This window comes from Lissotriton helveticus, chromosome 2_1 (assembly GCF_964261635.1).
Source record: "Lissotriton helveticus chromosome 2_1, aLisHel1.1, whole genome shotgun sequence".
NCBI classification, from domain to species: domain Eukaryota; kingdom Metazoa; phylum Chordata; class Amphibia; order Caudata; family Salamandridae; genus Lissotriton; species Lissotriton helveticus.
In genome coordinates this window covers 1,871,472,593-1,871,499,788 of record NC_136059.1, presented here as the reverse complement: position 1 = coordinate 1,871,499,788, position 27,196 = coordinate 1,871,472,593, and the positions used below count along the sequence as shown (strand labels likewise).

At 45.6% G+C, this 27,196-nt stretch overlaps 1 protein-coding gene across 5 annotated transcripts in view; it reads left to right on the top strand.

Annotated features, from left to right (window-relative positions):
• Window positions 1-13,977, top strand: part of ELF2 (E74 like ETS transcription factor 2) — a 578,592-nt gene extending 564,615 nt beyond the window's left edge. For all 5 annotated transcript variants that reach the window (XM_078676779.1, XM_078676782.1, XM_078676781.1 and 2 more), the window contains 2 exons: window positions 2,884-3,228; window positions 12,170-13,977. In XM_078676779.1, the coding sequence (XP_078532905.1) occupies window positions 2,884-3,228; window positions 12,170-12,800 (976 nt within the window). In that variant the 3' untranslated portion in view covers window positions 12,801-13,977. The remainder of the gene's footprint in view (window positions 1-2,883; window positions 3,229-12,169) is intronic.
• Window positions 13,978-27,196: the final 13,219 nt, after the last annotated feature.

The following is a 27,196-nucleotide window of genomic DNA, read 5'->3' as shown; positions in this document are numbered from 1 at the left end:
TGCAGCGCCTCTGGGACATTGGGGTTCAATGAGGAGCGTTGGAATGGATTCGTTCATTCCTAACCAATAGGAATTTCCAGGTCTTTGAGGGTAATACCATCTCCACCAGCAGGCCATTGGAATGTGGTGTCCCGCAGGGTTCATCACTCAGCCCGACGCTGTTTAATGTCTATATGAGGCCGCTTGCTGGGATCGTCCGCCCATATGGTATTAAGATCGTTACCTACGCGGACGATACACAGCTGGTCTCATTGGCACGGGCTGGGTATCCTGCGGGCATTGTGGATTTGGCGGGCTGTTTGAGCAAGGTTAGGAGCTGGATGACCCTGTCTTGTCTCAAACTTAATGGGGACAAGACAGAGGTCATGCTGTTGGGCCATTCGGCGCCAGCCGCAATCGACCAGATCTGGCCAACCTGCTTGGGCACTCCCCCAGTCCCCAAGGACGCCATTAAGAGTTTGGGCGTCTGGTTGGATAAGTCCCTGACGTTTGACCATCAGGCTGCTGTACTATCTGCCACTTGTTTTGGCCTCATTAGAATGCTGCGGAAGATTCTTCCTTTGCTACCTTTTGAGGCAAGACAAATTGTGGTTCAGGGACTAATCCTTTCCAGGCTGGATTTTGGAAACGCACTGTACCTTGGGGCCCCAGATTTTACATTAAAAAAGCTCCAGGTGATCCAAAACTGTGCTGCCAGGACCCTGCTTCAAATCCCGCGCAGGTCCTCTGTGAAATCTGGACTTGCGAGATTGCACTGGCTCCCGGTGAAAGACAGGATTAGTTTTAAATCCCTCTGTGTTGCCCATCAGTCCTTCTGGGAAACCGGTCCAGTGATTAGTCGCCCCCTAATCACCCCTTACCTTCCTGGCAGACAGTTGCGATCAACCAATGCCTTACGTGCTGTTGTGCCAAAGGTAAATAGGTCCAGATCAGGTGGTCGCTCCTTCTCCTTGCATGCGGCCAGGCTTTGGAATAGTCTTCCGTTCCAACTAAGGTCCAATTCGAACCTCACATCTTTTAGGAAACAGTTGAAAACTTATTTGTTTAATAATTAGTTGTTTTCGTTCTGCTCATTATTTCAGTTGACAGCACGCGGTCTGCACTCATCGCTAGGATGCCTCCGGGCAGCTATGTGCGCTTTACAAGACTCATTTTCATTTCATTTCATTCATTTCATTTCATTTCATTCATTTCTTCTCAAATGACCCTACCTTTTTTTACATTACAGTCGGTAGAGCACCTTATATGATCGATCGCTTCAATAGTAAATAAATGCATCACTGTATTAGACTGCCACTCTAAAAAGATCCACCACTACTGATTTTCCGAGAATTAAAATCTATGTACTTGTTAGTCACACACACATCTATGTGTCTATCTTATCCCTAAAAGCAACATGAGGCTTTATTTACCAAATAAAGAAAGGATTTTTAAATATAATGTATGCATGCCTGATTTCTTACAAAGGAGCTATCAGGGAACTATGACATGAAATAACTAATTCAGATTAGTTGGAGATCTCCGTGACCCTGCACTACTCAACCCAAACAAAAAAGGAACCTGCCCAGTCCATACATCATAACGCACAATATTTCAGTTTGGAATGTGTGTATATATGAACAGATCAATATTAACAGAATGTTTTTCAAATATTTGTATAAAATATTATTCAAATGTATTATTGCAAAATAGAAAAATAAAGTTTCGATTATACATCCATTAAAAACAATTACACAAAGTATTTTTAATGATGTGAAAATAATAATTAGGTTAATAAACGTTGGCTGATCTGGTTTGTCTACCTGCAGGACTTGCCATTACATTATGACAACAGAGTGGTTAAGGATGTTATTCGACTTGCTTCTAATTCAGGCTTTGCTTGGATTGGTGGAAATGCTTCTATGTTGATAGATTCTGAAAAATAACATTGACTTATGTAACTGTGAGGATGACCCAATAGTAACATTGATGAGGATAATACGATCCAGTCAAACTTTGGGGAGAAAAAAAGATTTTCCGGAGTTTTTCCACTTTAGCCCTGGAGAAGCGTACAGCTACATGAAACACTTGTTTGCTTTGGTAGCGAAGAAAACTTGTAATCATCACTACAACAATACATTTTCATAAAAAAATCAAAAAGGCAAACAAACATGGATTATTTGTAATGACAAGAAAAGCTCGCGATAAGTAGATGTTAACACTATTGGAGTTCTGTATAACACTGATGTGTGTAGGAATGTGAAAATAAGATGGGCAAACAGCATGAGCATTCTTGGGATAACTAGAATCTATTGATAATAAATTGATGTATAATTTTCATAATGGATGTATATAAGATCTTTATTTTTCTGTCATAGTACATTTGAATATTATTTTGCTGAAATATTTTTGACTAATATTCTTTTCTTAATATTGACCTGTTTATGAATATCTACCAATCAAATATTGTGATCTGGAACTATTTTGTCATAAAAGGCAATCTTTGTTCCGTAAAAGGGCAACAAAGTGGAAATTCTTTAGAAGTTCATATGTATTGTCTGATCTTGTATCAGTTATGATTTTAAAAAAGTAGATGTTTTTTATGCAAAGAACATTGGCATCAGGGCCATGTGCAGTCCATTACCATCGGTGAAAGCTATATTTCTATTAATATGACACGTTCAGACTGATTACAAATCTGAATGAAGTCATAACTGAATGTCTGGGTTTGGATGACTGTGCTTGCTCAGAAAGTGAATAGGGTTGTGCTTGAGGACTGCTTTGATGCCAGGTGTACATTTTAAGATCCTGGCTGCTATTGATGTAAGAACCAGACAATCCATGCCTGTGTCTTCCTTAATATTTTACATGTCTACTAAGGAAACTTTGTTTTTCATGCCACAGGTACTACTACCAAAGGGGAATTCTTGCAAAAGTGGAAGGCCAAAGGCTTGTGTATCAGTTTAAAGAAATGCCAAAAAACATTGTGGTTATAGAGGACGATAAAACTGAATTTTGCAGTGAAGAAGTAACCAGCCCAACAGAGGACAAATCATTAGAGCGGGTGTCTCTCCCTCCAGAAGGTATCTTGAAAATGGCCATACCTGCACGTGGAGGAAGGAACTTGTCCCCATCGAATGCTACAAGAATGGGAAAGCCAATAGCGCGATTAGTGAATATCGCCTCGTCTGGGCATGACCTTTCGCCTCACTCAACAACAACTACGTTAACGACCACAGTAGCTCCTAGGTAAGCATTAATAATGTTTTTACTATTAATATGTCTACATAAAGTGCAGCATTCGCGTAGAACTGTTTGTGCTGTCAACTAATACTGCAGTGTATTCAGTTTCACCCGCTTTAGTACTCAAAGACTCGATCTACTCCATCAGGAGGCAAACACCCATGTTTTTAACTTCAGAAATGTACGGTGTCTAGTTTCTGTTCTGAATTATTCGATAGCACTGTTCTTGGAGTGCTTAAGTGTCTGCCTCCCCATTTCTTTTGTTTTATTCTGGTCACCAATAGCAAATCTTTAGCAGACAATCTCAGGACTGCTTCTGGACAATACTTATAAACGTAGATGTCATAAACTTGGGGCCTTATCCATAATAGAAATTGTGCATGATAAAGACTGCATTGAACTTAATCACTTTCTGTGTAGGCAGCCCCTGCTGGTGCCAGAACTATCTGGAAACGATCTAAAAATCCTCCGATCTAGCGTCATTCTGCATGCTCTGCAACCTCTCATTGTTTTTTGGGGATCCTCAGGTACATTGAATTTCCCAAGTCAATGAGAGAGTGAATACATGTGGTGAGTACTATTTCTCATCACCAGCGAGGGACAAGGGAAGGCTATGGGAGAGCCCGACCAGAGACAATTGTCATATCTGTTGGCCTGGTTAGAAGTTGTCATCATTGAAAGATTTGACTAAATCTAATGTTGCCCATCCTGTCATAAATTGCATTGAGGGCTAAAGAATACAGGTACCCATCCATGGATTATCTCTTAAAAAGGACAGGTGAGATGTCTTGCCTGTTGGCACTCCCAAGATTACGGATTTTGGATTAGATATTCGTATATGACGTTACGTAACTTTCGTTCTGTACTTCAGTCACTTTAATTCAGTCATGACATTTTGCAAAAATCAAAGATAAGAGAGCGGCTGTAAGAATATATGATAATTTGAGAGGTGTTGAACGTTATGGAGAAGTCAACACCCCCTCCATCTGTGACGGTTCTCAGATTGATGCCAAAAGATTCCTCACATTCACTAACCATCGTGTGTATGAAGCCTACCAGAAAATTCTCCAACAGAGGCTATTCATCTCTACAAAGCACTGTAATTATTAGGAATGGGGGTCTCTCAAGTACTTCATTGTTATATCATCTTTGTGTCCGGACAGTCGAATCCTCACATGGCTATATGGAGCTGAGAAAGCTTCATTGGCTGCTGTTATGAAATGTATTGTAATAGTCAATGTAGAAATATGGCTTTTTATGTAGTGTCCCAAAATTATATAGACTGTGTAGAAAGTCCAGATGGCTCCTATTTGGCTTACAGGGCTTAAATTAATAATCCTGAATGTTCTCTTTTGTGGTAGTGTGGGCGAGCAGTTTATCAGAGGGTAGTGTTAAGCATATGTTCTACATAGTCAAAGAAATTAGTCACTATGTGAGAAAGTGCCTCTTTTGACATGGTTAGCCACCCCCTTTGCGCCTGGAAAATGATAAGGTTTCGATTGAAAGTTCACAGGGTCCCTATCAAACTGGTCCACTGTGCCAGAGCTCCTCTGCTAAAACTGTCCCACAATTGGCAACTTCAGCCCCCGTTAAGTCCCTAGCAAATGGTACCCCTGGTACCTGGGGCATTAGGACTGAAGAGGGTCCCTTAGGGACCTTCACTAAGGCCATGCAAACTGCCACTGCAGCCTGCATGCCTCAGTGCATGCAAAGTCGACATGGCACACTGCCTGTGTGCCATGTCAAAGCCGCACATCTTAAGGTATGGATATGTCACCCCTCTGGTAGGCCTTACAAGCACTAAGGCAGGTTGCATCCTATCTCCGATATGGGCATATCCGCATGAGCAGATATGCCCCCACAATACTTCAGTCTATTCTTCATATTGTAAGTGCCAGGGAAGCCATAGTGAGTACATGGGCTGATATCTCAACAACTAGAGTTTCCCAACACCATGATGGCTTCGCTCAACCCACAAGCGTTTGGTACCAAAAAACTCCTCTTAATAAATCCACACTGATGCCAGTGCAGGATTTATTAAAACATGTACCTAGAGGGTAGCTCGGAGGTGCCCCATGAAAACCTACCAACCCTGGTGTGGTCTCTAACTGACTTTAGTCAGCCTGCCACCAGCAGACATGTTTCTGGACCCCTGGGTTGAAAGCCCCTGTTCTCTGAGGCCAGAAACAGAGGGGGCGGGGAAGGAAGGAGTGGTCCCATATCTAGAAGATCGGCCACCAACTAGCAATGTCTCCAGTACAGTCAAAAGGTAATAAACTTTCTACACAAATTAGGCTTGCAACCTTTGCAAATACAGCAGTTCTTGGTCACAACATTAAACTTGGTTACAGTCAAGGCCTATTCCAGTCCAGAAAAGTTGCAAATGTTTGTCATCATGAACTCTTTCTCAACCACATCATCACATCACAGTCAAAACAGTCATGAGTTTTCTCAGGATGATGGCGATCTGTATCTCAATGGTGCAGCACACACATCTGCATATACACCCCATTCGATGCACTCTTCAATCTAGTGTTGGTAGGGTCAGTGATCCATCACTCTCTGCAGTGGTGGAAAAGCAACAATCCGTTGCAGGGTCTGCGCTTCAAAGCCTCAATTCTGCAAATTACCATTACGACAGATGCATCCCTAAAGGGTTGGAAGCCACATATACGGGACCTCACAGTACTTGACCTCTGGCTGGCAACTCACAAAACACTTTCACATCATCAGCAACATCTTCACAGTAAAGTAGCTCTAATCCGGACTAACAACATGACAGCAATGCATTATATTAAACCGGGGCACACACTCCATACAGCTCTCCCGCAGAGCAGATAGAGAACTGGGCTATACATCACAAAGTCCACCTCCTAGCAGAATACCTACCGGGGTGGAAATCAACTTCACAGATATGCTCAGCAGGATGCATCAGCAACTCCACAAGTGGGAGATCAACACAACACTCCTCCACTCATATTTCCAAAAGTGCTTAACCCCAAAGATAGACCTCTTTGCAACCTATAGCGGAACGCAAAATGCTAAAGCTTTGCCTCCGGGTTTCTTCACCTACAATCCAAGTGCAATGCCCTAGGGATCAACCAACCGTCTGGGATATTTGCTTATGCTTTTCTCATTCTCATTCCTTATGTGGTTCAAAAGCTAACACAAACATCCCTGACACTAATCCTAATAGCCTCAGCATGTGCACGACAAGGATGATTCACAACTAGGGGTGGGTGGAGTTTGCGTAACTTACGCAAATCTCAGCGAAACGGCATAAAAATCTCCACAAACACGCAGAAATTCCGCGAACACACGGAATTGCTTGTTCGCGATGCTTTTTTCCTGTTCGCAATTGCGGTTTGCGTGCTCGGGAGGAAATATCTCGCGAACACGCATTTTGAGAACGTGAACAAGCAAAAAAAATTGCGAAGTCGCGGAACACAGAATTTTGGGCAATTTCGCATTCTCCGCGGAACACGAAATTACCCAAATTCCGCGAGCGGAACGGAATTTGTCTCCCAGGCCTATTCACTACCCTAATTCAACTGTCGGTAGTGCCACACAAAAAACTGCCTCTCTGGTCACATCTTCTACCTCAGGAACAGGGAAAAACAATACATCCAAATCCTGATCAGCTCACTCTGGCGATTTGCTTATGCTGTCAAATTGAAAAGATTTGTACATTACTGCCTAGCCAAACAAATCCAACCACTCTCCCCAACAGTGCAAGACCTTATTGGTTATCTTTTTCATTCGCAGCCAGCAGGACTTGCTTATACCGCTATTAGATTACACTTAGCAGCTCTTGCTGCTTACACGCAAAACAGACAACATATGTCGCTCTTTGAAATTCCAGTTATCAAGGCATTTGTGGAAGGACTAAAACGAGTCATTCCACCTTCTATTTCACAAGCACCAGTCTGGAATCTAAATATCGTTCTTACTCTACTAATGGGACCACCCTTTAAACCACTACATTCACGTGATTTACAGTTACTCACATGGAAAGTAGCTTTCTTAGTAGCTATCACATCGCTCAGGCGAATATGTGAATTTCAAGCGCTCACTTTAGAAGAACCTTTCTTCCTTATCTATTGAAAATTGGTACGAAGTACTAATCCAAAGTTCCTCCTTAAAGTAGTTTCTGCATTCCATCTGAATCCAACATTTGAGCTACCAGTATTCTTCCCTAAACCAGATTCGGTAGTAGAAAGAGCTCAATGCACGCTTGATGTTAAAAGAGCATTCATGTATTACATCGAGAAAACTAAACCTTTTTGCAAAACACAACAATTTTTTGTTGCATTTTCAAACCCCTCTCCCCATAGCCCCCCCTCCTCCGCCCCAGAGAAAGTTCCCCCATATCCAAAGCTGGAATAGCAAGATGGATAGTAAGATTTATTCAAACATACTACCGAAAAGCTCTGGTAAAGAGCATTTACGTATTACATCGATAGAACTAAACCACTTCACAAAACACGATTTGGTGTGCGTGTTGCACATTGGTGTATGCGTGTTCTAATGCACACGCCACTGTGCACTCTTGACATGGCACACCTTCCTACTGCACTTCTGTGTGTGTGTGTTGCACACTGGTGAGGTTGTGTCCTAATGCACAACACATTGTGCCCTTTGACACGGGACAGTTTCCTATTGCACATCGGTGTGTGTTTGCACATTGATGGGTCAGTGTGCACTCTTGACACAGTGTATATTACTTCTGCACATTAGGTGTAGTTTTGCACTACACATCACCACGCATACTTTTATACCACGCATACTTTTCTACCACGCGTCATTGCGTGCACTCCAGGATTAGAGCTCTAAAGAGAATCTTACACATTGAACAGTGAGTGTGGGTGCGAGTTAAAGATGGGACACTGCTTCTTTTGGGGAGGCCTGCAGGGGCGGGGTGGGGCGCGGCTATCCAAGTATCTATCACTAATGCACTCTACTCCCCATCCATACCAACGAAAAGGGTGATGGAGAGATGCGGAGGTCAGAGGGTAAACTCCACGAATGTCGCACGTCATAACAGTGAGCCCACAAGAGAAAAACAGAGACCGGAAAGGCAAGAGAGAGAGAGAGAGAGGCAGAGAAAGAGTGACTGTGAGGGAAAGGAAGAGAGAGAGAGAGAGTGACTGAGAAATAGTGAGGCATGCAAGAGCGCTGCACTGGAAGAAAGAAGACTGGGGCTGTCCGTCTGCGCCTGTCCCGGTGAGTGACATCCGCCCTGCAGTGGGTTCGGGCCAAAGAAATGAGGTAGGAAAACGGAGTGCAGTAACAGAAGCAGGCCAGAGGCAGGGCTCGCTGGGAGAGACAAGGTACCTTACAGCACTCGGCAAGGGACGGTGAAAGTGCCCACGTGGAGCTCTACATATGTGAGGGAGGTATAGGAGAGTTCACTTCACCAGGGGTCCAGGGAGGTAAGGAAACCGAGACATACCAGAGAGGTAGGACATAGTGGATTAGAGGTAGGCGAGCCGCTGGAGTTTAAGGCATGGCTCAGCTCCAGTTCCTGTTGGAACTTTCAGCCCATAACGAGCCAAGCTTTCATGTGGCTTCTGCCTGCCCCACTCGCTCTACCCCGGATGTAGCGTTACAGAAAGAGCTGCCGATCCGAGTCTCGGCGTCGACTCAACATCCCGGGTTTCTGGGCAAATCACTAAATGTAAACTAAGCACTTCTCGGTGCAGTACCGTAATGTGCTTTATTAATGTCAAAGCTCCACATGTTCAGGGAATACACTGTATTAAATTCGGCGGAAGCTTTATCACAGTTTACTTCAGGTTTTTTGTAGGACTTTACCAACAAACCTTTTCAGGGTTCAGCTCCAAGATCCTGGTCATAGCCTTGGATCGGCTCTGGCTCGGCTCTCCCAGTAAATCTGTTCACTCGTCCAGCTCTATAGATTAGTACGTGGGGCTGAGGGGAGCGCCGGCGGCCAGGCGGTGTGCCTGAGTTGACAGGGTAATATCACGGGGGAAAGTGTGTGAAAGAAAGTTAGGCCGGAGGCAAAGGATTTCACAGAGGCAGGGCAGAGATATCGTGAAGGGCAGGGAAAAGTACGCAGAAAGAGTACACATACATCTGAGAAAGAGAAAAATAGAGACCGGAAAGACAAGAGACAGAGATAGTGACTGTGAGAGAAAGAAAGAGAGAGCGGTTTACTGCTAAAGATGGACGGCCTGTGCTCATGATACTGTGATCTAGTAAAGTTGTAGAAAACTTACATTGTAATGATGAGTGTGGAAGCAGAGTGCTGTAAGGGCACCATACTGCTCGTTAATCAGCTGTGGAATCTGCATTTTCTATGGTGCTGGTTGTAAGAACTGAGCAAAATATGACATTTAAGTGTACTGTTTATTTGTTAGTGATACTTGACACTACTATTCCAACTATGGCATCGTGTAGGCCTAAATGATTGATTAACAGCGAAAATAAAACCGATCATGGAAAAGTTAAAATTTACAAATATGTCATATTATGGATAGTACAAGTGTTGTCTCATAATGAAAGAAAGTCAACGCAATGTTGCTGGTACATCTCTGCACGTCGGACACACCAGTGGCTGTCGAGAGTTTACTGCGTTAGGGTGCCTGGTGCATGTGCACTGTGGGGGCCAGTAAGTGTGAGTGTGCTTTACTTGTCGTGGGACAGATCTTGGGGGAGCAGGCAGCACTGGCCCTGGACACTGCCAAAGTGTTGGTGAGTGAGATGGATTAATACGTTACTGTTCAGGAAGGCCTTTGAGCACTGAGCCAATGGCAGGCCCCCGTTTAGCATAAACTGTGACACTGGGCCAATGGAAATGAGGGGTGGGGCTTCAAGCCCTCTATTGAAACTCCTCACTAGCAATAAATCTCGCAGAGCGAGCTACGCATGTGCGCAGCAACGCTAGGCGAGACCTACAAAGGAAGGGAAAATTCAGAAAATGGTGTGTTTCAGGCATCTTGTATTTTACAAAGAGATCTGTTTAGCTCTTTGCAAAAAGGTGCCTCCTGATAGCACCAGGGCCTAATCCACTAAGGCAAAACCTGCTTCTTTGCAACTGTCTAGGGGTGTGTCGTCTTGGGCATCTGTCAGGCTGTGACGTAGGCTTTGTTCCACACTTTCACCACCAGGCATTTTTGTCTCCCCTCAGAACTTTGCTGGGGTGGTCATTTGCCAGTCCAATTCTGCAAAACATTTGGTTGTGACATTCTCCTCAGACATATCTCTATGGGAATACTTGTATTTATTCAATAAGCAAGGAATCTTTAGGTTGAGGTACTGTTACTTACCTTTGATAAGGATCGTTCTGTTGTATACTTTGTTTACCTGAAGGTTCCTCGCCTCCTCCTTATGAGTGGAGTGCATAGTTTGGTTAATAAGGTCAGTTTTGGTACACTGCATAAAATTGCAATTTCGTTGTCCTCATCTTCAACTCTAAAGGTGTGGAAAAAACGTCAAGGAACGAGTTGCTCAGCCAGGGCGGCACTTATGACTCTGGTTATGTCATGCCCAGTGCAGTACACGACATCAATATGTAGTTGAGTGCTTCTTACTGGTGCTGATAAAAGCTGTTTTAAGCCTTCTAGTCTGGCATCTGTAGGAGATTTAAGAGGCAGTACTGGTGAACTCAATTGGAAGCTTACGCCCCAAGGTAGACCAGTGAATGTATAGTAGTTTGAGCATGGGGTTGCAGATATCTTTGAAATAGGGCATGGATATCTGGGCAAAATCACCTGGGTGTCACACTTGTACTGAAAGTTACTACTAATAGAGCAATATCTTGCTCCACCTGATGCCACCTCGAAAATCACAATTAAATGACTGTTTCACACATTACATTTTGAGATTTGTTTTTGACTGTTTTCCTGAATTGAATTTCATATATTGTGTGTAGATCGAGGAGGCTAGCCACACCGTTAATAACCTAATCATCACATGCTTACATTTCGGGCCATTCTTTTTCCTATCCATGAAACTTGGCATGTGCAAAAGATTCTCATGCATTGCGCGGATTTAGGAACCTCGAGCAAAAGATGTTAATTTTAAATTGAGGGAATGTACAAGACTGGTTGAATAAGAACCAGAAGTATGTTTTCATTTGCAGTGCACAGATACAAACTGAATTAACGGTTAGACCTTGGGATTAGAGAGAATATGGCTTGGTGTTTGATAAACGTACAGTATATTGCATCATTTTCAGCATTAGAGGTTTATATTTAAAAGCGCAAGCAACCGGCTGTAGGTAAGTCGAGCACACAAGCAAAAGGATGATAGATTAGATATATAGTTATTTCAAAGCATTTTCAGCTGAAACTGTTAGACTTTTGGGTCATTGTGAACAGCATGTCCCAAAAGGCTGTTGGAGAGTAGATGGGAGTGGCTTTTGAGAATGTTCATACAGGGTAGCAGAGACAACTCTTTACCTCAAGTCACTACTTTCAGGGCTGCTTCGTCACTGGTTTACTAATCCAAAGGATAAATACTGATGATAGAAATTACTCGAGTTGGCATTTGGCAAATTTAATTTCATGGATCCTTTGCCAGCTAGTTGCTGGCTTTCTTAACTTTTATAACTAGTTGTTGGCTTAGTAAACTGTTTTAAGTGCCCAACCAGTCTGTGGCAGCTTTACCTCTTTACAACCGCCTCACTGCTATTCTATATAGAGCATTTGCAAAAATATTTAATTACTGACACACATCTAGATTTTAATACTAACTTGAAACTTGTTCCTTTTGTATTGCTTTGCGATTAATCGTTGCTAGGGTCCGTTTCTTCAGTTGCTGTTTGTAAACCCAAGAGGCTAAACCAGATGACTCATTGATCACAATGGTGCAAAAGTGACTGTACGCTAGTGAGAGAGTTTTTCAGGTTATGAACTTGATGTATTTTTTATGAACTTTTGATAAAATAGAAGTCTAAAGCTATTGATTTTCCTTCATCCTGCAGGACTCTCCGTGTAGCGATGCAAGTGCCGGTCGTGATGACGTCTCTGGGTCAGAAAATCTCAACGTTGGCAATGCAGCCAATAAACACAGGGTCTCAGCTCATAACCAGCACCAGCCCAACAACTGGCAATGCTCCAAAGGTTGTAATTCAGACAATCCCAACGATGATGTCCGCTTCTGCTGACAGCACTGACAAATTCACCATGCAGCCTGCCAAAATCATCACCATCCCGGCATCACAGCTGGCGCATTGTCATCAACTGCAAGCGAAAAGTGGTCTCCCTGGATCTGGAAGTATTAACATAATGGGAACCCCATTGGCCATGCGAGCACTTAACCCCATGTCCCTTGCACATGCAACACCACTCATGCGGCTGTCTGTTCCCAGCCAGCCGACCACTTGCCAGACTCCTCCTCGGGTGTTCAGTGCAGTATTCAGAGGGTCAGACATGAAGACTGATTCAGTGTGTGTCCGCCAAGAAGGTGACGGAAAACCCCTGCAGCCATTGAAAGAGGAGAGCTCTATTGATGGCAGCAAGACTGTGACACACGTGGTAGTAGTCAGCACGCCCTCTGGTATTGCCCTTCCAGTAACTGTTAAAACAGAAGGAACAGAAAGGTCTGACATTTAAACAAGCAACATTGTCTACCAACTGAACAAACTTGTGAATCTGCTCATATTAATGTAAAAATGCATTGTTTGGGTTGGAAAGGAAGAGCTGTAGCGAGTAATGGTGGCATTTTAAAAAAACGCATGTAAAATAGCAAAGGTTATAGCCAAAAGACTGACTGGAATGTGTTTTACTTGTCCCATGTTTCAATGGGAATGGAACTGCCTGTTCAGATGTCGACAGACCCCACACCCCACTTTCTCCCACTGTTGCAAGTGGAACTAGATGAGAGCCTACACATAGAAAGCTGTAGTATATACAAAATATGGGACCAAGCAGTTCACTACAATATCAAGACACACTAAGGACAGGAAACACTAAAGTTGATTCTGCAAGAGAGTATTTTGTTATATTTTTATTACAGTGGAGGACGGGTGGGAAGAGGACAGGGGAGGAAGAAATGCCTTGCTACAAACGATAAATCCTGATGCAACTTACATGGAAACTAGCAAAGCCCAGCTGTGTTCTCACAGTGCTCGCTTCATTGGTGCTACGTAGAACTCTGCTGAGTAGTTATTCAAGAATGTGAATTGCATAAGGAAGATAAGCAACTGCAGCAACCTTTGCTCAAGATCTTCGGAAAAGCTACATTGCTAGGAGCAGACCGGAGAGATTTGTATTATACCGCTTTCAAGCAGAATTTGATATAGAAGCTTTAGACTGATTTTCAGTTTCCCTCTATTGAAATAAGCTAATGGCTTGTTTGGTGTACAGCATTTTTTAATGAATTAAAACAAAGCATATTACCTAGCACAGTATTGTTCTAGAATTAAATGTAACATTTTGTATGGTAGTTAAGTCTGTCCTAATTTCTCACTTGTGAGCAAGTTTGCAGCAGGCACTTTTGCGCTTGCCTGCACCATGACTGTCACTTGCTTAGCACTCACGCATACATTTCAGTTTCAACTCAAGGTCACACTCAGCATGAATTTGCGATATATTTTTTTGTCAGGTAGTTCAAAACCTGGAATTATTTTGTATTTTTTTTAGTTGAAGTTAAGAGGGAAAAGTTACCAGTGTTCAGAATGAACTATAATAGTTTGTATATTCAACATTTGAAGTATATTCTATTTTGTTGTACTCTTGTTTCAAAGTGTATTCAAGTAGATTTTACTGAAATATAGAAAAAACAATTTAAGCTGACGGTTTGTTTTATTTAATTATTATTTTGAGTGTTTGTACTGTTTTGCAAATAGTGGGGAAGTTTGGTATGCTCTCTGTTCAGGTCAAATTACTTTGAAACCCATGTGGAAAATGTTGTGTATGTATGTATTTTAATCTGCATTATATCCAGTTATTTCGTTCTTACCTAAAAATGGAAATTTTGTAAACTACTAGCTAGGCAGAAAAGACACTCCTGAATTAATGTCCTACTTGTAAAGCAAGCAAAGATTCTTCCATATCCTGACCAGTACATTTAAATAATTGGAAGACCCCCGCAGTCACCAAAACATTTTCATTCTATGTGAACTGAAACGGAGTAGCATGTATTTTTGTATTTCATATTTGCATTCTGTTAGTCTGTACAGCGCCCCTTTGAGAAATATTACATAACGTGGTTTGACAGAAATCTTTTGGAAGAGGGTCCATTGACTCCATAATTACACAATCTACTTCAGGGGATTTTTATGGCCATTTGAAAATGGCATATCCTTTTTAGCCTATTCTGCAATTTGATCCATGTGAACATGAAAATGCTTTAGGGGTAGAACTGCACAAAATCAGAACAGATGACTTTGGAATCCTTTAAATTTGTTGTATATTTCAAGGCCTACTTTAGGTTGTTTGATTTCTAAAGAAACCTTCAGCCTGATTGCTAAAGACCAACTTTGTTTTCAGATCCATTGAGGTGAAAGTGCTTCTGAATTTTAGTTCATTTTCTCGACATTGAAGGTTGTGCGTGTATATGAGGCTAGTTTAAATCTTCAATATGTAGAATTATTGCCCTGCTTTAGAGCGTACTAAAGTTTGTTTGAAACCTAAATACATCCCTGATTTGTCCAACACTAACTGCTGGATAAAAATGAAATTGTATTTCACCTACTTAAATGAATGTTTACTCCAGTCCAAGGAAAGTTTCCCCAGCCACGTCTGTGTAAAACACTTGTTCATGTCTTTTCCTTTTCTAAATTTCTGCCTGACAGATATATAATATCAAAAGTCTTTCACTTCCCCCTAGTAAAACTTTCCCGAGTTGCAATTCGAAAACAAACTGTGAGGTATATCGCATGCCTGGCTGGCCTGTTTTCCTGCACGTGAGAATGAATGAAAATCTGATTCTCTGCCCTGACATGTGGCAGAATTATTTTTTCCAACTCGTTGGATAAATAGTTATACCCTGGGATATGCTACCCACAACACACTGATTAATTGAACACTAATGTCCCTGTCCTACTTTAGCTGTGAGAAAGAAGCGTCTGGCCGAAGGGTACAGTGGAATCGCTTCCCGTATGTGTTTTTTTAGCCTAGTCTTGTCTGCAATCTTCTTGGAGTTAATTTGAAATGTTGATCATGGCACTGTTAGTGAAAATTTACCGGGCATAGGAGATTCTTATTAAAGATAAAAGTAAGTATGCAAAAGGGATCCAGTTGTCCAGCTGGTGATGGTGTTTCTTTATTCACCTGCTTATACTTGCGGGGAAGAACTGTTCTCTAAGAGATAGCTTTGCCAGTATAGCGCTAACTGTTGCGGTCTATATGCAAATACAAGTCTGAGATTCTAGTTGCAAGGAATAGAGGCTTTAGTCTTTTAAAGCCTTTGGTGATGAAAAAAAGTCTCTAGTTGGGTAAGCATATTGCTTGTCATTTACAGTACTACGAAACAGCAACATATTTTTTGCAATACGCACTATATTACCAACATACGTATTTTGTCCAGTATTTAACATAATTAATAATTTCCTAGCTATCGTAACAAAGCTTCCGTTCTATTAAGGACAAGGAGACGTGGATTAGACTTAACTTTCTCCACTTTTTATTCACCAGCAGCTATTAACATCATGAAGATTTAACAGTAAACCACATGTTCGAGGCATGTGGGCTGCTAAATTCATATCTTAGCATTAGATCGCCGCCTAGTGTTGGGTCCGGATGATCGCACATTGTTGTCCTGGAAGAGTCTTCGAAGTATCCTGAGATAGGTGGCTCCTCCCCTGGACTACAGTGCGCATGGGCATCGGCTCCATCCCCAGATTGTTTTTTTCCGCCATTGGGTTCGGATGTGGTCCCGACTTCTCTTTGTCGGAACCGAGAAAAACTAACTTTTTCAGGCCAAAAGGCCTTGTATTTTCTAGCGTCGGTATTGTTCGCGCACGGTCTCGGGTTCTTCCAACTCTTGAAGTCGGATTCAACGGAGTCTACACTCTTCGAACATCGAGGCCTTCTCATCGCGACACGACTACAACTTTACAGCATGGAGCGGAGTCCGTTTAAGTACTGTCCGCTCTGTGGGTCCAAGTACCCACATATAGACCTCCACCCGGTCTGTAACAAATGCCTTTCACCGGACCATGACGACGGCAAGTGTAAGGCTTGCGCTCAATTCAGGTCGAAAAAGACTCTCAAGCTTCGGCGCGCGGTGCGCCTGGAGGCCAGACAAGCGGCCCCCGATCCAGAAAACATCTTCGGCGACCAGGAAGAAGATGAACAGGGTCCTCTTCTCCAAATCTCCCCACCCGAAACGGAGGTCGAGGCGGATCCGGAGGACGACGACGGAGTCGCGGGTCAAGACCTTCAATACGTCGACGAGGTAGGGGACGTCGAAGAGATTTATGGGGCCGCGGCAGATAGCTCTGGAGACGAGCTATGCCCCGAAGGTTTCGAAGATCAAGATCGGGTCACGGGATCGCCAAGTGGCCTTACCCAAGACCCAGTGCCGCAAGCCACGGCCCCGCCATCAGGCCCGGCCACGGACGTACTTGCTGGGCAAGCCGGATCGAAACCGAAACCTGCGGTGTCGACGACACCTAAAATGGCCGACCCGAAAACGAAACCGAAACTTATGGACTCGAGCGTCCATAAAATGGCGGCCGGCCCACAAAAACATACTGCACCCGCTGCCGCATCGGCTCCGTCGGGCTCCGGTCCGCAGAAGCCGAAGAAGTCGATCGATTCCGCTGGAACGAAATCGGCGCAGGAGGAGGGATCCTCTAAAAAGGGTGGTCGGCACGGATCAACCGCTGCGACACCGTCGAAGCACGCCAAGGCCAGCAGCGTAGTGGATACGGAACCGGCTCAAGCGCACGGATCAACTGCTGGCACGTCTGCGCATCGGTCCAAGGACTCTGGGTCGGCGTCAACGGCATCGGCGCCCAAACCTCAGAAGGGCCACCATCACGTCGGATCCGAGGGGAAGGTCAAGACGTCCTCGTCAGCGCCAAAAGCCACTGTGGATGAAGCGTCTCCCATCGCCGCTTCGCTGCAGAGAATCAGAGAAAAGGCCGCTGCTACGTCGGCTCCGTTGCCGTCGCCTCAGACGCCGAAGGATGCTCCGGCCAAGCCTAAAAGCAAGCTTCTCTTCCTTCTGCCGCCGAAAGAGGCTCCGAAGGCTTTTTCTACAAAATCGACGCCAAAGAAGGCGGATTCTTCTACGGCAGGGGTACCTTCAAGTCGAGAACTCGAATCCGAGGACGATTCTGAGCACTTCATCGACGCCAACACGGGCAAATTGACAATATACAAAAGAAGGATCACATCAGAGCCTCTAGACTCCTATGTTATCCCACTAAAGAAGAAAAAAGTTCCTCTGGACGCTTCTACCCTCATAGAGCCTATCCAGCCTCCTCCAAGAAGAAGCCCTACTCCCTCACCAGACCATTCTGATGGTGAGGGTTACAATGAGGAGGACCAATACACCTTCCCAGTAAATGAACCAGATGCACACACAGATGCATATGATGACATTGGTGACCAAGGCACCCAAGGTGTGGGGCAAGACCCACAGCTTTTCAGTGCACGTGCATCCCCAACAGAGGATTCTGCAGGTTTTCATGCACTAATTGAGAGGGCAGCTGCTAATCATGATGTGGACATGCATGCTGACCCGGTTGAAGAAGACTTTCTCTTTGACACGTTTTCAGTCTCTGAGAGGACTGTAAAGACACTGCCTATGCTCAAGGGAGTCCTCAAACATGCTGCGGACATCTTTAAGGAACCCACTAGGGCGAGAGTGGTCAATCCACGTATTGAGAAAAAGTACAGACCAGCACCTGCAGACCCTGCATACATTCGGGGACAGTTGCCGCTAGACTCCCTGGTGGTCGCCAATGCCCGCAAACGGGCCAACTCCCAAACAACGGGTGAAGCTCCTCCCCCGGACAAGGAGTCCAAAGTGCTAGAGGCAGGGGGCAAAAGAGTAGCTGCACAAGCTGCCAACTTTTGGCGTATTTCTAATACACAAGCACTCTTAGCACGTTACGATAGGGCGCATTATGACACCCTAGAACAGATTGTACAACACCTGCCTCCAAAGTTTCAAGAGGGCACACAACTGCTTATAGAGGAAGGAAAGTTGATCTCCAACGCAGCCATCAAGTGTGCACTTGACGCCGCAGACACAGCAGCTAGGGCGATCAACACTAGCGTCATGCTGAGACGACAGGCTTGGCTCCGCATATCTGGGTTTAAACCTGATATTCAGACAACCATCCTTAATCAGCCAGTCAATCCTGATCGACTGTTTGGTCCAGATGTTGACACCACCCTCGAAAAGATAAAAAAGGACACAGAAACTGCTAAGTCCATGGGGGCCCTACAGTCACAACAGTTTTGTGGCAACAATTTTCGTCGCTCAGGTGCACGTGGAGTCACCAGAGGACAAATGGGTCAACAATCTCAATTCCCAAAAGGTGGAGCACAATCCTCGTTCACAAAACAGAACAAGGAAGGTTACAGAAATAACAGCAACAGAGGTCGCGGCAGAGGAAACAGCTCCCGCTCCTCTACCCCAAGCAAACAGTGACTCTCTGTCACTGCCCCCCGACCACTTAACACCTGTCGGGGGGAGACTGCAGCAGTTCCTGCCCGTCTGGAGAAACATCACCACAGACAGGTGGGTGCTACAACTTGTCCAGTACGGTTATTGTCTAGAGTTAAAGTCCACTCCACCCAACATTCCACCAAGGCAACGGCCTATGTCCGCAGAGCATTTGCACTTATTGCAGCAGGAAGTAGTGGCAATGCTGCAAAAAGGCGCAATAGAGCTCGTGCCAGTGGGAGAGGAAGGAACAGGGGTATATTCCCTGTACTTCCTTATTCCAAAGAAGGACGGATCTCTCAGGCCCATTCTAGCTCTACGTCCCCTCAACCTGTACATACTGTCGGAACATTTCCATATGCTTACACTGCAACAGATTCTCCCCTTGTTAAACCAAGGGGACTTCTTGGCAACCTTAGATCTCAAGGATGCTTATTTCCACATTCCACTACACCCGTCCCACAGGAAATACCTCAGGTTCACTATCCAAGGCAAGCATTACCAGTTCAAGGTCCTACCCTTCGGAGTCACCACAGCCCCGAGGGTGTTTACCAAGTGTCTGGCGACAGTAGCAGCGCACCTCAGGAGGCAGAACATCCATGTCTACCCCTACCTGGACGACTGGCTCGTTCAAGCCAAGTCGGAACTACAGTGCGCCGCAGATATGTCGACTACCATTCACCTCCTTCACAATCTAGGTTTCTCGTTGAACTACCCGAAGTCGCATCTTCAGCCGGCACATGTCCGGCAGTTTCTAGGTGCGACGATCAATACCCTGACTGCCATGGCTCAACCAAACCAAGTCAGGATAGACAGCATGCAGTCTCTAATCCAGAAGTTCAGACCACAACACTCGCTTCCAGCCAGAGTGTTCATGCAGTTGATAGGCATGATGGCCTCCTGCATCTTCATAGTCCCTCACGCACGGTTACATATGCGCCCGCTCCAGGAGTGCTTAGCAAATCAGTGGACACAGGCTCAGGGAAATTTAACAGACCTAGTGTTGGTTACCAGTCGGGCATACGACTCTCTGCATTGGTGGACTCCACACAACCTTTGCAAGGGCCGACTGTTCCAGGAGCCAGTGCCACAGATTATCCGGACGACGGACGCATCTCTCCAGGGTTGGGGAGCTCATCTGCTCACTTACACAGTGCAGGGACTATGGACGACGCAGCAACAGAAGATGCACATCAACTATCTGGAACTGATGGCAATCTTCATGGCAATCAAGTCCTTCATTGTACATCTGTGCAACAAGGTAGTGTTAGTCCGGACGGACAACATGACCGCGATGTACTACATTCAAAAGCAGGGAGGCACCCACTCGCCACAGCTGTCTCATCTGGCTCAGAGCATGTGGAAGTGGGCCATTCAAAGGAACATTTTCCTCATGGCAGAACACCTCCCGGGCAAGGACAATCAGATGGCGGATCTGCTCAGCAGATACAGCCATCAAATGCACGAGTGGGAGTTACACCCATCTGTACTCCACCCGTACTTCCAGTAGTGGGGTCATCCGGAGATAGACCTGTTTGCAACAAAAGAAAACGCAAAATGCCAATACTTTGCCGCCAGGTTCCCTCACCCACAGTCGCAGGGGAATGCGATATGGATGAACTGGTCAGGCAAATTTGCGTACGCTTTTCCGCCAGCCCCTCTGATACCGCTGGTGGCAAGAAAGCTAAGGCAGCACGCGATGACTCTCATCCTGGTTGCTCCAACGTGGGCGCGCCAAGCATGGTACACCACGTTCCTCGAACTCTCAGTGGTGCCGCATCAAAGACTGCGCCTCACGCCCAGACTTTTGACGCAGAACCATGGAGAAATTCAGCATCCAGATCCGCAACAGCTCAACCTGGCGATCTGGCTCCTGAAGTCCTAGAGTTCGGATACCTTAACCTGCCTCCAGAATGCATTAACATCATCAAGGAGGCAAGAAAGCCAACTACCAGAGCATGCTATGCTGCAAAATGGAAGCGTTTTGTCATTTACTGTACTGCTAATGACATCAACCCGCTAGACGCATCTATCCCTAACATCATTTGTTATCTGTTGCATCTTTACAAGTGCAATCTAGCGTACACTTCCATTCGGATACATCTATCCGCCATAGCGGCTTATCTTCAAAACAGGCAGCATCTCTCTGTCTTCAGAGTGCCTGCCATTAAAGCTTTCCTTGAAGGTCTGAAACGAGTCATTCCCCCAAGAACACCACCAGCTCCGGTGTGGAACCTCAATGTGGTCCTCACCAGACTGATGGGACCACCTTTTGAGCCACTGCACTCGTGTGAACTCCAGTTCCTAACGTGGAAAGTAGCTTTCCTAATAGCTATTACGTCACTGAGGCGTGCTAGTGAGCTACAAGCGCTCACAATCCAAGAGCCTTTCATTCAGATTCATCCAAATAGGGTAGTGCTACGCACTAACCCCAAATTCCTTCCGAAGGTGGTGTCACAGTTTCATCTCAACCAAACTATTGACTTGCCGGCATTCTTCCAAAACCCACAAACGGTAGCGGAAAGAATGCTCCATACATTAGATGTACGGAGGGCGTTGATGTACTACATAGACAGGACACAACCCTTTAGAAAGACAAAACAACTTTTTGTTGCCTTCGCACCACAACACAAAGGCAACCCCATTTCAAAAGCAGGAATAGCCAGGTGGATTGTTAAGTGCATCCAAATATGTTATCAAAAGGCCAAGCGCACTCTAACCATACCCCCAAGGGCGCACTCCACACGCAAATTGGGGGCATCCATGGCTTTCCTAGGGAACATTCCTTTAGAGGACATTTGCAGAGCAGCCACGTGGGTTACACCACATACCTTTACCAAACACTACTGTGTTGATGTACATTCCAAGCAGCAGGCTGCTGTAGGACAGGCTGTTCTCAAGACACTCTTTCAGGTTTCTGCAGCTGGCACGGGCAACCGCCGCTGATGGAGGGACTGCTATGTATTCTATGCTAAGATATGAATTTAGCAGCCCACATGCCTTGAACTGAATATGCTACTTACCAGTATGCATCTGTTCTTGGCGTGTAGGGCTGCTAACATTCATATCGCCCACCCTCCTCCCCGGTGCCTGTCGCAGCTGCAGATATACTATTGTATTCAATCATTAGCATGGACATCCATAACACTTTTCACTCCATCTTCTGCCACAATGGCGAAAAACAATCTGGGGATGGAGCCGATGCCCATGCGCACTGTAGTCCAGGGGAGGATCCACCTATCTCAGGATACTTCGAAGACTCTTCCAGGACAACAATGTGCGATCATCCGGACCCAACACTAGGCGGCGATCTAATGCGAAGATATGAATGTTAGCAGCCCTACACGCCAAGAACAGATGCATACTGGTAAGTAGCATATTCATTCCCATAAGTCCTTGGGGAAACAAAACAGTCCATCCAATCAGGACTCTGCACATCCATATAACATTCCCTAGAGACTCTCTATCCTTCTATTTCTTACTGCGAAAAGTCGTCTTCTCCAAAGATCACTCCTATTTATTGGAGTCCGTAATTGTGAAAGAAACCATAGTGTAATGTTTCTGTTTTCAGGTCACCAGAATGAAAGTATCAACCAATAATGTGGAAATATCAACCTAAACATGTCTAACGAGATAAACCGTAACAAATTATCATATGCATAAATTACATACATTTACATAACCCTAAGCATATTAACACCTCATATCCCGTCGGGTGGGTATGCTAACCGTGTTAGAAGAATGAGTGGGCTAATCCTTGCCTCTGTGTACTTAATAGAATTGAAAATTTCTGTTGCAATAGAACATTTTTAATTCTATGTCAGGACCTGGAGGCGAGGATTAGGCTAGTGTAAAGCTTTTCCACCACTAGAGTTTCATGATTTGAGACTGGTTTAAAGTAAAATATTTTAAAAGTAGAATCTGATTACCAATCTGCTGCATGGAGGATGTCCTCTAATCTAGCTCTCAAAGAAAAGGCTTCAGATGCCCTCAGGAGATTGCAGCCCAATGGCCTTTCGCCCATCGGATGTCCGTCTATCGGGATGTGGCCCGCTGAAACAGGCGATCCAAACCTATTGATTGACTTGTATTGATTGACCTGTATGCCAGACCTTCCGAGGCCAGAGCCGCCAGGAAATTGAAGACCTGGACAACGTCTTCCCCCAAGGGATCCAATTGCCGTTGGAGACTCCAACTCAACCATTGAGACCAGGCAGAAGGGTGTCTTATATTTGTGCTATCTTCCCAGGCTTTGGCAAGTAAAGAGGCAGCCTCTCCTGAAATGCATGGCACTTTACAACATTCCCGATAATCCTCCAGGCCATGAGGCAAAGATAGTCTCCTAGGACCAGGTGAGGAGGATTTCCATGATCCCGGAGAAGATCTCTAAATAGGGGTAGAGGGATTAGAAAATCCTAAGAAAGTTCTATCAGAGCTGGAAACCAGACTTGAGACCTACAGCTGTGGTGATCACCAGCAAATCCGCCCACGGTCTCTGTACTTGTGTGAATAACATCATTATCATCACGAATGGTGGAAACGCATACTCTGTCTCCGTTCTCCAAACCTTGAGAAGCGCATCGGTTGACACAGTGTTGGGGTCTGGTAGCCAACTGAAATACTTGGCCAGTGGAAAGGCAAACCGAGCAGGGGCCCCACCTGTCCTGGATCTGTTGAAACACTTGCGGGTGTAGCTTCCTCAGACTGACATCCTTTCAATGTCAGGAATGCCAATATGCCACTTGATTGGGCCTCCCTAGAAGATGTTTTGCTGACACTGAAATTTGGTTGGCCAGTGTAAGAAAGTGGCTCTATATATACTGGACCAAAGTAAGGTACAGAGTGTATAGAGTCCCCAGTCTCCAGAGGTATGGCAGAGGTTAAAGATAGATACACCGTACTCTCTAAAGTGGTAGCTTGGTCGAACAGTAAGGCAGTATCAGAGGACAGTGTAAAGCATTTGTTGTACACACTCAGTCAGCAAATGGTCTCACACACTCAAGAACTGAACTCTAGGCCAATTGTTTTATATCTAAAAATATAATTGTTTTATTTTAGAACCAACAGGTATCAAAATATACTTTTCTCAGTATGAGTGACTTTAGGTAATTACTTTGCATAGACAATAGACTTTGTGAGTACAATAGCTACAGTGGTTGCAATAGACAACACACTTTCATACACAATTTAACATTGAGCTCAATGGGTTTTTCTACATAAATGCAATAGATTACTTTATGGATTACTTTTCTAGCCACAGGACTGGATCCCGGGTGCAGTCCCGGGACATAAGTTGTAAACCGTTAAGTAAAAGCGTTTTGGTTGTAGTTGTGATTTTCAGTGAAAAACCAAACAATGTTATCCTATGGGAGGAAATTCAAGTTACTGGTAAGTACACTTATAATTACTTTTACGATTCAGTGCTGGGCTAAAGGGTACAGCACTGGCTTCTCTCCTGGTCAGAGGTGAGTAATTCGGATTTCGTTATTCGGCTGATTGTAGATGAATATTTTAAAGTTTCAAAACTCCACACTTGGAAGAAATTTCAAGTGAAACCAGTCAATGTTATCCTATGGAAGGGAAATGAGTTATCGGCTTTTAGGTAAGTACTTGACTGGTGGAGTTAGGGTTCTGGGCATAGACTATGGGGTACCCCAGGTTCAGAAAGGTACAGTAGTTACACCCTCAGCGGCACAGGGGCAGCCGGATGCAGAGAGAATAGGCCCCATGCAATCCAATAGAGGCCTTTGGTTGGTGGCTGCAAGCAAGCAGGCCACGCGGCTGTGGGAGCTCCTGGTCACTTACTCAGGGCAAGTGGGGAAGTAGAGTAGGGTAGTAGTTGCACTTCCAGCGGCACTCGGGCGACTGGGTGCAGGGTGCTTTTGAGCCATCGGGCGCTCAATGTTATCCAATGGGAAAGTTAAAAAGTGGACAAAGGCTGCAGGCTCGGGGACGGGGATTCTTCAGTTTTGACCACCACTTCGAGAGGTAAGTTGGGATCTTGGAGAAGAGGTAGGTACCCCAAAGGAAGGCACAGGGGGCCGTGGGGCCCTGGGTGCAGGGGTGTCTTGACATCGGGAAATCTTACCCTCAGCTGGTCGCGGTTGGTGGGGTCCCTGGTTCTGAGGCTGCAGGCCGCGTCTGGTTCGTTGAGGAGGGTCTTTGGGCACTGGACTTCGGGTCACAGTCCCCGAGGGGATGTCCTTGTGGTCTTGGTTCACTCGGGTACAGGCCGGGCTCAGCGGGTGCAGAGTGGGCTGGATTCCCGGTTCCTGGCTGGTACCAGGGGTATTGCTGTTTGAGCAGAACCACTGCTTGTGGGAGTCCCAGTCTTTTGGAAGGTCCAAAGCAGGCAGGTCCTCCGGGGTTTTCGAGGTTGCTGTCCTCAGGAGACGCCGGAGTTTTGCAGGAGCATGTTCAAGGATCAACAGGCCTGTAGGGTTCTGGGGCCAAGTCAGTTGGTGTCGTCCTCTTGTTAGCATCTGCACGGCAGGTCTTCTCGTTTCTTGTTCTTCTTGTTTTAATCAGGATCTGAGGAAGGAAGGTTCAGGGCGCCCCTAAATACTAAATTTAGGGGCATTACAGGTAGGGAAAGGGCAGGGACCAATGGGTCCCTGTCCTGGGGTGGGTACACCCCCTAGCCTGCTCCTCTCATGTGGGAGGGGAGCAGGGGCCTAGCTGTGATTGGGCAGGACTCCCCATCTTCAAGATGGCCGGAGCCCGGAGTCGTGCTTCACCTCGCATTTCCCACCTGAAGGGGGGGGGTTGGCATAGGCTGGCACACCCCCTTTACTCACTTAGGGTTTCCCGCTGTTCTTCCCGCCAGAGTGGGGGTCAGAACCGGTGGGGGCTAGCTACTGAGTACAGCAAGTGGCCTGGAGAAGCTCACAAAGGCGGTATGCCTTTGAAGCTTCTCCTGCCCATCCTGGGTGAGGAGGCTTGGCACCTCGTCCCAGGATGTGCATTCTTCCAGGCCCCCGAGAGCGGCAGGCTCTCGACCCAGGAGTCCCGAAACATGTCTGTTGGTGGCAGCATCGGTAGCCACAGTCAGGACACTGGGAGTTGGTTAGGTTTCAGGGGGCATCTCTAAGATGCCCTCTGTCGTGCATTTTACATTAAATCCCACACAGTGCAGGTTTAATGTGCTGAGAGGTTTGATATCAAACTTCTCAGTCTTCATTGAAGCTATCATGGTGCTGTGGAGTTCGTAATGACACCCTCCCAGCACCATATACTCTTAATGGCATCACTGTACTTACAGTGCCCAGGAATGGCCCTGGGTACGGTAGGGGCACAGGGCTTATGCATGTGTGCCACAACACTGGCATAGGGCACCCAGCTAGAGGGGTGACTCATGGATACCAGAGCAGTGAGTTGATGGGCATGGCACACAGGGATGTGTGCCATGTCGACTATTTGTTTAGTTCTGTAAGACACTCAGCCTGCAAAGGCAGTGTGTGGGTGTCAGGGTACAGGGCCCCTAAGGGTGGCACAGTAAGTGTTGCAGCCCTTAGGGGGTCTTCTCTAGTCACCATGCCCTGGGTACCTAGGGTACCATTTACTAGGGGCTGATAGGTGGCCTGAGATGCCAACTGGGTTTTGTTTCAACACAGGTTTAGGGAAGGAACACAGGCACTGGGCACCTGGTTTGCAGGAGCCCAGGGCACACTCAGTCAAAGCACATCAGCAATTCAGCAAAAAGTGGGGGCATACCTATGCAAGAAAGATGCCACTTTCTCACAGCCAGGCAATAATTGCAAACATTTTCAAGATCCAAAAGAGTTTTCAACCTATCCACCGCCTCATTGTCCATCTTGAGAAGGACACAACACTAAACCTTGCCTTTGCTTCAACATTTTACTGCAAAAGAACCTGCTATTAGTTCCAGACAGTTTATGTGGTTATCTTGTTCTGCGGAAGACCATTTTCTGCCTGTGGAGAATTCTCCGCATCGTGCTTCCTAATCTGAGCCGCTGTCATCCGATTCTATCACAAGGTCTGGTTGGGAGCTGAAGACTGCTTGGCCATTCCAGACTTCCACATGGGAAACCCACCATTGCAGCTCCTCTTTTGCCTCTACGATAGGGGGACAGATTGGGAATAGTTAAGACCCCGTTGGAGATGGTAAATCTGCAGGCGGTGTAACGCCCGATAGTGGAGGGGGCCTGAGAAGATGGTCTGTATGGAGGTTGAGAGAAGCCCCAAGATTCTTGCTAACTGATGTAGCGATAACAATGGTCTGGGCAGTGTTTTCCGGAGCTCGTGTTTTGTCTTGGGCAATTTGCGAGATGGAAAAGTGAGGATAGCTTTGACAGAGTCTATTGTGAACCCCAGGAATTGCAGGGATTGGGATGGAGAGAGGGAGGACTACTTATTGTTTACC